This window comes from Bufo gargarizans, chromosome 1 (genome assembly GCF_014858855.1).
Source record: "Bufo gargarizans isolate SCDJY-AF-19 chromosome 1, ASM1485885v1, whole genome shotgun sequence".
In the NCBI taxonomy this organism is placed as follows: Eukaryota; Metazoa; Chordata; class Amphibia; order Anura; family Bufonidae; genus Bufo; species Bufo gargarizans.
This window is the reverse complement of record NC_058080.1, coordinates 322,961,793-322,977,126: the sequence shown is the minus strand read 5'-3', so window position 1 is coordinate 322,977,126 and position 15,334 is coordinate 322,961,793. Positions and strand designations below refer to the sequence as shown.

At 40.0% G+C, this 15,334-nt stretch overlaps 1 protein-coding gene across 3 annotated transcripts in view; it reads right to left on the bottom strand.

Annotated features, from left to right (window-relative positions):
• ADGRL3 (adhesion G protein-coupled receptor L3) overlaps positions 1-15,334 on the bottom strand; it is an 807,408-nt gene that overhangs the window by 435,469 nt on the left and 356,605 nt on the right. For all 3 annotated transcript variants that reach the window (XM_044305816.1, XM_044305825.1, XM_044305834.1), the window contains exon 11: positions 3,684-3,867. In XM_044305816.1, the coding sequence (XP_044161751.1) occupies positions 3,684-3,867 (184 nt within the window). The remainder of the gene's footprint in view (positions 1-3,683; positions 3,868-15,334) is intronic.

Sequence of the window (15,334 nt, the reverse complement as noted above, 5' to 3'; positions counted from 1 at the left end):
GTGACCTCCACATGGCCCGCCTCTTTAACAGTTACCTCCACAGTACCTGCCCTTTTTACAGTGACCTCCACAGTGCCCGCCCCTTTAACATTGACCACCCCTTTAACAGTGACCTCAACAGTGCCTGCTTCTTTAACAGTGACCTCCACATGGCCCGCCTCTTTAACAGTGACCTCCACAGTACAGAAAGCATTTATGTGTTACTGGAACTTGCTACTGGAATATTGTTGAATTAGTCACGTGTGATAACATACTATTTTTTGCAGTGCAGAGTCTGTATTATATTGTTAAGACTGGTCTGAGACCCAGCTCTACCACCCTAAAGACTGGGAGAGTGTGCTATTAAACCATTTATAGATAAGAAACTGTGCCACATTTGCAGAATGAGACAATTTTTACTAACAGCTGGCAAGAAAAACTAATGCCTGTTGAATAAAATTTTGATGACTGTGGGGAACTGAGCCACACATGCAGAATGAAACATTTTCTATAGACACCTGGCAAGAATACTGCCTGCTGAATTTGGAGAACAACAAAACACGTATTATGGATGGCTGGCAAGAAGTATTATTGCCTTCTGATTAAAATTTTGTGCAGAACTGCACTTCAATTACCACAATTAAGTGGTGTGGTAAGAATACTGCCCGCTAAATTTGGAGAATAACAAAAAACATTGTATGGATGGCTGGCAGGAAGTATTATTGCCTTCTGATTAAAATGTTGGTGAAAGTGCAGAACTACACTTCAATGACCACAATTAAGTGGTGTGGTAACAACTGCACCACCATCAACTTGGCCAGGTGGGAGTTCAGCTTGCACACACGGGAATTAATGATCACAAACAGTTTTTTTGCTCGTGGCCAAACATGGAAGTTTTTTCATGAAGCTACAAGGAGAAGGAGGAGTCTGAGAAGGAGAAGTAGCTGATGATAATGACAAGAACACTGTACCGCCTGGGGATGCAACCTAGCTGTCATAAAAAAAGACCAGAAAGAAGTTGGACAGACTTTTCCAAATGCTGGCCAGTTCTTTTTCCCACTGGATCTGGTGATGCAGCCTCATGTTCTGCAATAGAGCTCTTGTACTTATGTTTGTGCCTGTGTACTGGCCTTGTGAAGAAAAACTGCCATATCACACAGAACTAGTGGCAATGGCCTAGGTCTTGCACATTTGAGCCTGTGTCCACAGTATCACCAGTTCCCGAGCTAATCACAATAGAAGATCTGACCCTGGCAGTGTTTTTGGAGGTTTTGGACGTACTGTTGCAAAAAAAGTATGTGAACCCTTTGGAATGATATGAATTTCTGCACAAATTGGTCATAAAATGTGATCCGATCTTCATCTAAGTCACAACAATAGACAATCACAGTCTGCTTAAACTAATAACACACAAAGAATTTAATGTTACCATGTTTTTATTTAACACACCATGTAAACATTCACAGTTCAGGTGCAAAAAGTATGTGAACCCTTGGATTTCATAACTGGTTGAACCTTCTCTGGCAGAAATAACTTCAACCAAATGTTTCCTGTAGTTGCAGATCAGATGTGCACAACGGTCAGGGGTAATTCTTGACCATTCCTCTTTACAGAACTGTTTCAGTTCAGCAATATTCTTGGGATGTCTGGTGTGAATCGCTTTCTTGAGGTCATGCCACAGCATCTCAATCGGGTTGCGGCCAGGAATCTGACTGGGCCAATCCAGAAGGTGTATTTTCTTCTGTTTAAGCCATTCTGTTGATTTACTTCTATGCTTTGGGTGGTTGTCCTGCTGCAACACCCATCTTCTGTTGAGCTTTAGCTGGTGGACAGGTGGCCTTAAGTTCTCCTGCAAAATGTCTTGATAAACTTGGGAGTTCATTTTTCCTTCGATGATAGCAATCTGTCCAGGCCCTGATGCAGCAAAGCAGCCCCAAACCATGATGCCCCCCACCACCATACTTCACAGTTGGGATGAGGTTTTGATGTTGGTGGGCTGTGCCTCTTTTTCTCCACACAGTGTTGTATTTTTCTTCCAAACTACTCAACTTTGGTTTCATCTGTCCACAGAATATTTTGCCAGTACTGCTGTGGAACATCCTGGTGCTCTTGTACAAACTGTAAATGTGCAGCAATGTTTATTTTGGACAGCAGTGGCTTCCTTTGTGGTATCCTCCCATGAAATCCATTCATGTTTGCTGTTTTAGTATCGTAGATTCGCTAACAGGGATGTTAGCATATGCCAAGACTTTTGTAAGTCTTTAGCTGACACTCTAGGATTCTTCTTCACCTCATTGAGCAGTCTGCGCTGTGCTCTTGCAGTCATCTTTACCTGACGGCCACTCCTAGGGATAGTAGCAGCAGTGCTGAACATTCTCCATTTATAGACAATTTGTCTTACCGTGGACTGATGAACAGCAAGGCTTTTGTAGATACTTTTATAACGCTTTCCAGCTTTATGCAAGTCAACAACTCTAAATCGTAGGTCTTCTGAGAGCTCTTTTGTGTGAGGCATCAGTCACATCAGGCAATGCTTGTGAAAAGCAAACCTAAAACTGGTGTGTGTTTTTTATAGGGCAGAGCAGCTGTAACTAACACCTCCAATCTCATCTCATTGATTGGACTCCAGTTGGCTGACACCTCACTCCAATTAGATCTTGGACATGTCATTAATCTAGGGGTTCACATACTTTTTCCACTTACACTGTGAATGTTTACATGGTGTGTTGAATAAAAACACGGTAACATTTAATTATTGGTGTGTTTTTAGTTTAAGCAGACTGTGATTGTCTATTGTCCTGCCATATCAATGTAAAAGTGCAAGATAGACATTACTTTCTTGGTTGGGATCTTATATAGTGCCTATGATACATGTCAATATTGTCCCTTCTGATTGGCTGAGGCTGACTGCAAGACATTATGGGCAATCGGTCGTACTTTTTCTTCTTCCCTGCCCTGCTGGGATCCTGAAGTTTTGGGAAATTTGTGACAAATTTGATTTCTTATAATTGATTCTCTCATTTCTATTTAGTTTATTATTGTGTGATCCGCTACAGTTTGCTGTATATCTCTTAAATGGTAAAATTGCAAAGTAGGATAACAACATGTCAAGGCAGTTGAGTCACAAGCAGTTCATGACTCTGGGATGCAACCAACTCTTTCTTGCTCCAGCGCTGCCGTTCTGAAATTCGCCACCAGTCTTTGAATACAGGGCTGCAATGCTGTCACCATTTACTGGCCTCTATTGTGGACCTTTACAGCCCTTTGTTTGACCAAGCCAAGAATGAATGTGGAAGAGGGAATTGGGAGAGATAACTGTTGGCTGACAATTCTCTCATGTGAATGCCCAGCTTTGAAGTGGATGAAAGCAACAGTAAGGGTCCATTTACACATCCGTAGTGTATTGCGAATCCGCAATACACCCGGCCGGCACCCCCATAGAACTGCCAATTATAGTCCGCAATTGTGCACAAGAATAGAACATCTCTTCCGGACCCATATTCGTTCTGCAACGTTGCGGATCGGATCTGGACCCATTCTATGGACGTGTGAATGGACCCTTAAATCAGATGATTCTGACACAAGAGCCAGAGTATAGAGAAAGATGTTTATCAACTAAGCTTAAAAAATATGTGAAGTCACTGGACATATGCATTTTCCCTATGCACTCACTAAGCGATAAAAAAAACATGTATTTTACTTACGAATATTTTCTGTGTTTTCTCTTACAATGTCAGTTTTTAAGAGATTATCAGCTAATACAAATGCTCCTTCTTCTACTGTGTCAAGAAGCATTGTGGCTGCTCGTACTTGGTCCTTTTCTGTTAAGTCTTGCCATGCCTCCTTAGCTTGTGGCTGTAGAAGATTATTAACAGTCTCAACCATTGCCTGCAAAATAGAGAAAAATTGTGATCTATGTGTGTCTTTGTAGGTTATTCAAAGATATGCTTTTTTTCCCAAGGAACATTACCGATCTCAAAATGGGACACCTTCCGCAAGGCAATACAGTCATCTCATAAAACAAGAACTGTACTCCTCAAAGAGCCTCTGTCATGATGATAAACCCTATTAAACCAGGCATACTGCGTGGCAGAGTTTATCATGTTGATTAAAACAGTATCATTCTTTTGTCTGTATGTTAAACAGCTGCAGAGATATCTGTATTTTATTATTTTTTTTTATAAATATAATTTTCACTTTATTTTTATCATCTCAGCAAGTTACAATTTAAATAGAAAAAACCAAAGTAGTAGAATCATCCCCATCCCACCCCACAACCACCCCCCCTCCCCACTTTGCATGAAAAAAAAAAAAAAAAGGGGGAAAGGGAGACCGGATTAATGGACCCTGCCCCAATCCTTCCACAGTTTGCCCCACTTTGAGTAGGATCCTCTTTGTTTATACAAAATCCTCTCATAGCTTTTCACTTTCTCTACCAAACCCAGCCAGTTGTTACTGTCTGGAGCAGAGGAGGAAAACCATGCTCTAGATATAAGAAGCCTGGCTAAAAACATCACCTTGATCAGCAGTCTATATTTTATTGGCTGGCAATTAACCTCCGATAAGTCTCCCAGGACCCATATCCTGGGGGACAAAGGGATGTCAATATTGAGTTTGCGAACCAAGTTAGATTGAACCAGTCTCCAATACCTGCCCACCGCTGGGCAGTCCCAGAGCAGATGTAGATATCTGTACAGATGCAGATATCTGTATTTATTTATATGCACATAAGTATGTATAAAACACCCCTGTGCTCTGCACACACCACTTCCTCTTAACTGACAGGGCTAGGCATCAGCATGCTGAGAGCAGAGCTGTGTCCAGAGAATGCCAAGAGTGTGCAAAGCAGTACTCAAAGCAAAAGGTGGCTACTTTGAAGAACCTAGAATATGACATATTTTCTGTTGTTTCACACTTTTTTGTTATGTATATAATTCCACATGTGTTAATTTATAGTTTTGATGCCTTCAGTGTGAATCTACAATTTTCATAGTCCTGAAAATAAAGAAAACTCTTGAATGAGAAGGTGTGTCCAAACTTTTGGTCTGTACGGTATATATATATATATATATATATATATATATATATTGTAATATGGGGGAAGATCACTCCAATAAACCAGGTGCATGAGCCAGCCCAGGGTTAAAGAAAACAGATGTTTATTTTCCAAAACGAAAATAGGTACAGCTGCCAGCAGCCAAGGTCCAAACAAACCCAACTTTAAAGTCCGCTTAGTTCAGTACAACATAATCAATAGAACAGTCCGTTCAAACATAAAGGTATTTTTACTCTGGGTTCTTTTTAGTTCATGGTAGATTCCAGTCGGCTTTCCTGCCAAACTTTCCACATGTCCTCAGTTTCCAGCTCTGTTCACAGCCAGCCACAGCAGTGCGTCCACCACACCACACACTCCACACTCCCTCACTCACTTCCTTTTCCTCTTATCAGGAGAGTGAGTTAATCCTGTGGGCACCGGATCCTAGGTAGTGCTTTCTTAAAGGCACCACAACCCAAATATTGGTGATACATATCTGTCACTGAGGACCCAACCTTGGCGTCCTCTACAACATATATATATATATAATTATATAGATACTGGTAATATGTATTCGTTTTCTAAGTATAGAGAACCTATATTCTCATTATAGTAACGTTAAAGCCTTTTAGTATACCTGTAGGTTACATGAAGGAGAAAAATAAAAACTAGGAGTCTCCCCTTGGATTTAAACCTGGGACTAAGGCTGGCCACTTAACTCCAGGCTACAACCTTATCATATTAAGAAGAGGGGAGGACATAGTGTGCATAGCATATGCATAGCACAGGGGTGTTACAAAAGCAGTGTTCCAAGGTTTCAGCCCCAACCCTGGTGCTCCAACGTGCTAATTTTCACATGACTAAAAACAGAAATATCTCTGCAGCTATTTAACATACAGACAAAATGGTTTAATAGGGTTGATCATGCTGACAGTAGCTCCATAAAACATCTTAGGTTTACACTTGCAGCAGAGGTTGGGTGCAACCTTCTATTGCAGATTTCAGAAAATAAAATAAAAATGTAGAACAAAATATGGCTGCATACAATCGTATTGTGTCCTGTAGAATGCTGTAATCCATAACAGAAATCTGATGGAACCTATTATAGTTGGGCAGGTTGATGTTTGACATTTCCATATTTGCCTATATCGGAGCAAAACAATGAAACAGTGCCACAGATGTGAACTTAGCCTAAAGGGGATAAAGGATACCAACTTACAGGCAACCTATGGGTAGCACTAGAGGCAGTTTTCCTCCTTCTTGAGAAGGGCTAAGCATAACACATAAGATGCCATGACTATGAGATGGTTTATATGAGAAAAAAGTTAGTTTTCTTATTTCCGTACATATTTTTTCATTATTACATTATTCAGTACAATATGCTATCAGCTTGGTATAGAGCAGTAGATGCTGAGCAGATTGAAATATAGTTTTACATGCAAAGATGCAGTATAACTTGTAACTTATTGATTGAAATTCTTGGTCTTTCTGGTCTTAGGAGTCATGTGTGCAATTTCTCTCCATGATTATACAAGATTCCCTGTAAAGGCATACATACAGAGATGGCTATCAGCCACTGAGAAGGACATCCCTCACGACTCCTAAACCCAGGATAAGGAAGAATTTGCATCACTAATTTACACTATATCCGTCTGCTCAACTAATCCTGCTCTATAGGATGATGGCTGATCAAACTGCATTTTCAACATAACAGGTTCCTGTAAATAAGAGGATAATATTTAGTATTGACAGTATATAAAGTTAAAGATGAAAAAACATAGAAATTCGACTTGCCTATGTTTATAACATCGAAGATAAACAGAAATGTAACTTCCTTATGTGGAAAAGATAAGTACACCCAAACATATGTGTACCTTTTGCTGGGTTTCTACATTCAGGTTTTCTGTCCTTTAAATTTATTCTCCCTTTACGAACCACAGCTGGTGTTGGGTTTAAAAATTCAGGCTGTTCGCACATGTTCAGGTTTTGATCATGTTTAGGGATGAGCGAATTTACTTCGGATGAAACAACCAAAGTCGATTCGCATAAAACTTTGTTCTAATACTGTACAGAGCAAGAGCTCCATACAGTATTAGAAAGTATTGGCTCCGATGAGCCAAAGTTATTGATTTGCGAAGTCTCGCGAGACTTTGCGCAATTACTTCATAAATTGATTTGCATTGTAAAAAAACATTTCCCGAACTCGGGTTCGGTTCCAAGGTATCACTCGAGAATTCGAAAAGCAATAACTTCGGCTCATCGGAGCCCATACATTCTAATACTGTACAGAGCTCCTGCGCTGTACAGTATTAGAATGAAGTTTTATGCAAAACAACTTCGATGTTTCATCCAAAGTCGATTCGCTCATCCCTAATTATGTTTACTTAACCAGGTATGGATCAGTAAGGAAATTATTAAGAGACAGAAAAAGTATAACAGGCACATTATGTTCTTCCTCTTTTGTGCAACACTGCATCAGAAAATTTTAATAAAACCTGACCGTGCTCAGGCAACCTCTTAAAACCTGCACATAGAAACCTAAAAGCCTAAAGACTTAAAATTAGAAACAGGTGTACTTTAACACATATAATCAACATACTCATCATTTTGGCAACTGGTTAAATAAGACACAAAAAAAAAAAACAGGAGGACTGTTCACAAAAAATTTGGGTTCACTAGAAATTTTGTTACATTTATTCAGAATCAATATGCTCATCCTTAGTCCACACATAATTGGTGTATGTGCACTGAGCCTTAAATGCACTCTCTATTAGAGAAATTGTCCCTTTGGACATCTGGACACGTTCGGCTGGAAATAGACTTACAAAGACTCTTTAGAAACATCCGTTTGAAGGGCACTTTTCTCTAAGTTCTGATAGAGTTACTGAGATCAATCCCTCATCCCAGATCTCTATTGGAAATCTGGGTCTACATAGAGTTACTGAGATCAATCCCTCATCCCAGATCTCTATTGGAAATCTGGGTCTACATAGAGTTACTGAGATCAATCCCTCATCCCAGATCTCTATTGGAAATCTTGGTCTACAGAATAAAAGTACATTCCCCCCCACAAAAAACCAACCCGCGATTGAGACCTTTATTAACTTGATACAGCAGGACCTAGCCACCTTCAAAAAAGATTTGGAGAGAAGCAGATTTATGTTTACCCATAACCTTGATACCACTGATAGATAGGCCCTATACTCTCTACAGAAGAGAAAAAAAATCACATTTTCAAACCAGCAGACTGATTATGGATAAAGACACATACACATGAGAGATGCATTATCAACTACAGGATACCGAGGTTTATCTAAAATTACAGTCTAACCCAACTAAACAAGTAGCAGATAAAATTCGTAATACCCTAATTAACTATCGCAACCTAAACGTAATTGACGATGCCACAGTAACTTTTCTAAATTTTATACACTACCTAAGATACACAAGAACCTCAATCCTCCAGACCGTCAAATCGTGGCCTCCACAGACTCTATCCTATCCCCTCTGGCAGTTTATCTACAAACAAAATCTTGACACTAATTATCAAAAACACTAGATCCTTCCTCCTGGACACCTCAGCATTTCTGGAGGTGATTGAAGAAAGTCTCACATTTGAGCCAGGAAACTATCCTGGTAACATGGGATGTAACCAGCCTCTATACATCCATTCAGCATGACAAAGGCCTTAGAGCAGCCAACAACTTACTACACTCCACTACAATGGAGTCTAACAGCATATGCTTTTGCATGGAACTATTAGAGCTAGTTCTTACAAATAATTTCTTTATGTTTGAAGGAAGAAATAGTCACCAGAGACAGGGTACCGCAATGGGGTCAAATGTAGCGCCCCCTTACGCTAATTGTTATATGGCCTATTTTGAGGAAACTTTTCTTTACTCTGATCCGTCCTTCAGTTCTCATGTGCTGATATGGAAACATTATATTGACGATATATTTTGCATCTGGGAGGGTACGGTGGACTCCCTCCTACAGTTCGACACATTTCTAAACTCGATCTACCCTGAACTCCAATTCATTATCCATCATGACTCCAATACTATCAATTTCCTTGACACAACATTCACAAAGACCATCACCGGCAGTCTTACCACTGATCTGTACCGTAAATCCACTGATCTTAATAACCTTCTACATTTTTCTAGTTTCCACGCACCTAAAACCAAGAAATCCCCTCTGAACTCACAATTCAAAAGGGTTAGATGTATATTTAAAGGGCACTCCAAATGCCAGGCGAGACTAGCTAAAATGAGACAACGTTTCTTAGAGAGAAGATATCCAAGATATCCCCCATGTCTACTACAGATTCTGGACCAACCCAGACAACCGAGGCCTAAAAACTCTGCAAAACGTATGGTCTTTGTACACACTTTTCACCCGACCACTAACAAGATCCTCAACAGTATTAGAAACCATTGGACACTCCTATACAAAGCATGTCCCACCATAACGGAATTCCAAAATCCGATCTTATTTTGTCCCCACCACACAAAAAATGTACGCGACTTATTGGTAAAAGCAGATATTGGCCCCCAGAGAACCACTCCTAGGCAGACGTTTTTAAGTACCCAAAAGAAAGGCACATTCCCTTGCATACATTGTTTTCAATGTTGCAATGTACAAAAAGGCTCCCATTTTTATCACACCCAATCGGGTAGGAGTTTTCCCATTTACACCTTTTACACCTGCGACTTGAACTTCGTGGTCTACCTACTTAAATATCCCTGCGGAATTTTCTACATGGGTGAAACCACACAAAAAATTTGTGACCTTGTTTGTAAACATAAGGCCTCACGCGCACAGTTGTTTTGGTCTGCATCCGAGCCACAGTTTTTGAGGCCGAATTCACTTCAATGGGGCCGAAAAAGATGCGGACAGCACTCCGTGTGCTCCATTCTGTGGTCCGCAAAAAAAAAATAACCTGTCCTATTCTTGTCCGTTTTGCAGACAAGAATAGGCAGTTATTTCAATGGCTGTTTGTGCCGTTCCGCAAATTGCGGAATGCACATGGACATCATCCATGTTTTGCGGATTCGCAATTTGCGGACCGCAAAACACACAACAGTCGTGTGCATGAGGCCTAAGAGTAACATCAGACGTAAAAACCTACTGCTACCAGTATCGGCTCATTTCCACTCGGCGGGGCATTTTGTGTCTCAACTCAAGTCTCAAGTAACCCATTAAAACGTCTAAAAATTTGGGAAGCATTCTGGATACACAAATTGGATAGCTTAGAACCCAAAGGGATGAATAGGGACTATGAAATCCAGAGCTTGATTTAATCATATTCCCTGTATACCTTGAATCGCCTTACATAACCTCGGAGGGTTCTTTATTTTCTGCACACAAATGTAGGTGTTCATGCATATATGCACATATCTTACTGCATTGTATTTGTTTCATACAGTGGAGGAAATAATTATTTGACCCCTCACTGATTTTGTAAGTTTGTCCAATGACAAAGAAATGAAAAGTCTCAGAACAGTATCATTTCAATGGTAGGTTTATTGTAACAGTGGCAGATAGCACATCAAAAGGAAAATCGAAAAAATAACTTTAAATAAAAGATAGCAACTGATTTGCATTTCATTGAGTGAAATAAGTATTTGAACCCTCTAACAAAAAAAGACTTAATACTTGGTGGAAAAACCCTTGTTTGCAAGCACAGAGGTCAAACGTTTCTTGTAATTGATGACCAAGTTTGCGCACATTTTAGGAGGAATGTTGGTCCACTCCTCTTTGTAGATCATCTCTAAATCCCTAAGGTTTCGAGGCTGTCTCTGTGCAACTCTGAGCTTGAGCTCCCTCCATAGGTTTTCGATTGGATTAAGGTCCGGAGACTGACTAGGCCACTCCATGACCTTAATGTGCTTCTTCTTGAGCCACTCCTTTGTTGCCTTTGCTGTATGTTTTGGGTCATTGTCGTGCTGGAACACCCATCCACGACCCATTTTCAGTTTCCTGGCAGAGGGAAGGAGGTTGTCGCTCAGGATTTCACGATACATGGCTCCGTCCATTTTCCCGTTTATGCGAATAAGTTGTCCTGTGCCCTTAGCAGAAAAACACCCCCAAAGCAAAATGTTTCCACCCCCATGCTTGACGGTGGGGACAGTGTTTTGGGGGTCATAGGCAGCATTTTTCTTCCTCCAAACACAGCGAGTTGAGTTAATGCCAAAGAGCTCTATTTTGGTCTCATCAGACCACAGCACCTTCTCCCAGTCACTCTCTGAATCATTCAGGTGTTCATTGGCAAACTTCAGACGGGCCTGCACATGTGCCTTCCTGAGCAGGGGGACCTTGCGAGCCCTGCAGGATTTTAATCCATTGCGGTGTAATGTGTTTCCAATGGTTTTCTTGGTGACTGTGGTCCCTGCTAATTTGAGGTCATTAACTAACTCCTCCCGTGTAGTTCTAGGATGCTTTTTCACCTTTCTCAGAACCATTGACACCCCACGAGGTGAGATCTTGCGTGGAGCCCCAGAGCGAGGTCGATTGATGGTCATTTTGTGCTCCTTCCATTTTCGAACAATCGCACCAACAGTTGTCACCTTCTCTCCCAGCTTCTTGCTAATGGTTTTGTAGCCCATTCCAGCCTTGTGCAGGTCTACAATTTTGTCTCTGACATCCTTGGACAGCTCTTTGGTCTTTCCCATGTTGGAGAGTTTGGAGTCTGCTTGATTGATTGATTCTGTGGACAGGTGTCTTTTATACAGGTGACTAGTTAAGACAGGTGTCCTTAATGAGGGTGACTAATTGAGTAGAAGTGTCTAACCACTCTGTGGGAGCCAGAACTCTTAATGGTTGGTAGGGGTTCAAATACTTATTTCACTCAATGAAATGCAAATCAGTTGCTATCTTTTATTTAAAGTTATTTATTCGATTTTCCTTTTGATGTGCTATCTGCCACTGTTACAATAAACCTACCATTGAAATGATACTGTTCTGAGACTTTTCATTTCTTTGTCATTGGACAAACTTACAAAATCAGTGAGGGGTCAAATAATTATTTCCGCCACTGTATATGGCTTATTGACATTCATATCCTTATTTATTACAGATCCATTAAATGCGGGGGTCAGATCCTGGTGCCACCAGAAAAGGGTACCTTTGTGTTCTATCAACCTCAATTTTTTTTCACAAAATTAACTTTTTTTTCCCTATATTTTACCATTTACATCTTGTTCATTTTTCCTTTTTTCTCAATTTTTTTAAAACTTAATTTTAATTTAATTTCTTTGTCTTCATCCCCTTCCCGCTTTCCCTTAACCATATATTCTTCTTTTCTTCGATTGTCTTTTTTTCATTTGTCTTATTCTCAATTTTTTCATACATCCTTTATTCATCCTTTTTTCATACATCCTTTTCCTTCCATCTGTTCCCTTCTGTCTATCCTTCATTTAATTTCCTCTTTTCACCCTGGTCATTGCCCATATATGTCTCCCACCTCACTTACATACATTCCCCTATAGACCCAGCACATTTGCGTTCCACTAAATCCTATTCTCCCTGTGCGTACGTGCAAGAACTTAATGCCGATGCATTCCATAACTTGGTTCCCAATAGGAGGCTTGACACGCACTCACGTATGCATGCGCCACTCGGGGAGACTCACACTTTTTAAAGAGATGCCGCTCCCCTATACAGGCGGCTCATTCGCTTGCCGTGTGGACGCACACCTTCCTTGTGAGAGCGCAGACTCCTCATTTCTATCTACCCCCCTTTTAACAAAGCGGCAACAGGTATTCCCCTTTATATTAACCTATATAAATATTGATCACATCTATGTTTTGATAGCTGCCATCTCAGATTTTATACTGTACACGTTCATTGACGAGATCTTCATAACCCCCTACATTTCCTTAATGTGTAATCCAGCATCGTATAGTTTCATTGCCATTTATGGGACCTCACCAATGCATATGCTTATCATGTGATCCGACGAATCAGACAGACACGGGCGATACACTACGATATGTTGGAGGAAAATGCAACTATGTCTATTTTTATGCATTTGCATGTGTTATTACCAGCTTTATTTTTACGTTCATCTCAATATTTATTATCATCATTTACTGTATATTATCATTATTATGTCAGATCATGTGTATGGATATAATACTTGTGACTGATTATCCTTATGCTATACCGATCACTGACATGTTTTCTTACCTTGTTAAATCATGATATCTATGTTATATTCTTTTGGAGAGTGGATTTAGCTGAAATGGTAATTGGGAGCTATGTCGCATATGAAGACACCCTGAGGTGGCCCTACAGTGGAAACCCCCAAAAAGTCACCCAATTCCAGAAACTACACCCTTCAAGGAATATTTTAAGGTGTGTAGTGAGCACTTTGATCCATCAGGCGTTTCACAGAATTAGGAAACACTTGGCTGTAAAAAGGAAAAATTGAATTTTTTTTCAGAAAAAGTTGCTTTACACCCACATTTTTCACTTTCACAAGGGGTAACAGGACAAAATGCACCCCACATTTTGTTCCCCATTTCTCTCTGAATACGCCAACACCCCATATATGCTCAAAAAAATGATGTATGAGCGCACAGCAGGGCTAAAAAGGGAAGGAGCACTAAATGGGTTTTCAGTAAATACATTTTCAGGTGCCATGTCACATTTTAAGACACCCTAAGGTACCCCTACAGTGGATACCCCCCAAAAGTGACCTAATTTCTGCAGTAGTAAACACTTTGGCCCAACAGGCGTTTATAGAATTTAAGAACAATTGGCCATGAAAAATTTCATTTTTTTAATGAAAATGTCGCCCCCATTTTTACATTTCCCAAGGGGCAAAAGGAGAGAATGCCAACATTTATTAACTGTTTACTCTTGAATATGGCAACACCCCGTACTATATATCTTGGCACAAAGCAAGGTACAAGGGTGCTGATGTCAGTGTATTGTGGTTAATATAAGGACATCTTTTGTCTTTATATTCAACGCACAATACACCCACCCTAGGCATTTGCCCAAACAACGTTTTTGGGAGGCCTTTTTGGTTCTTTTTTTATTGTGTCACATGCCACCGTACTTCTGTTAGCAAGGCACTTAAAAAGTGATATATTGGAATAAAAGTTGTCAAGGTATAGGTGGTATCCTTTATCCAGCAATGGGTGAACCGAATCCCATACAATTTTTCCGCTTATTCCAAGGATGGGGGGACATTCTGGGGGTTCTATTTTAGAATCCTTCCCCTCGTATATTTTAAAGCTAGCTTCACTTTCACACAATTTATATATTTTGATGCCGTATCTTGCCCTCTTGTTAGGAAAGTACTGTCGAAAATGTAGCCTTCCTTTGAAGTTCATTAGGGATTCGTCAACAACAATATGTTTTTCAGGGGTATATATTTCTGCAAACATAGAATTGAAATGGGTGATTATTGGCCTTAATTTATACAATCTATCGAAAATTGGGATCATCTTGAGGTGGGCATCTGGTATTATCATTGTAGAGTATAAATTTCATGATGGCTTCAAATCTCATTCTAGACATGACTGCACGGTACATTGGGGTGTAGTAAAGTACATCTATACTCCAGTATGCACTTATAGATGTTATATTTTTTTTACCAGGCCCATACTTAATACATTGACCCAAAACGTATGCATCTCCACAGCGTCGATAGGGGTCCATTTCTGGACATGAAATGTTGCAGGATTCATGGCAATTAATTGGTTTGCGTACAAATTGGTTTGCACAACCATCAATAACATTAAATTATCAGTAAAGAAAAGCTTGAAAAAATCAACTTCTCTAAACCCAGTCGTATTAACATGTATACCCGCATCAGCAGTCAAGTTGGGTACCTGGGCCACATAATTATCTGGCGGTGCCCAAATAGGTGCATTTTATTGGATTAATGACTGATCATCAACCCTTTGGCACCTTTTTGGGGGTTAATCGAATTCATTTGAAGATGATGATGATGCAATACAATTCAATTCACCTTCACTTGGAGACTCAGTGACTGAACAAATCATGGCATACACCGCCTTTGATACGCCATATTTGAATTTTAGTAAACTACGTAACAGTCCAGTAACTGTTGAAGATGAAATTTTTATTTATTTTTTTCAAAAAGGTACTAACTGAATTTTTTTATATATAAAGCAAATTTGCTCCAAAATAAAAATAGGAGCGGGATTGGGCTCACTAGGTCAGTGGTGGTGGTGGTTGGTGTCGATGGTAGAAAAAAAGACCACTAAGAATATGTATAGCTTGGTGTAACTCTGGCAATAGGTTTGTGTGTACCCAAGAAAATTGAACAACTGTAACTAAAAA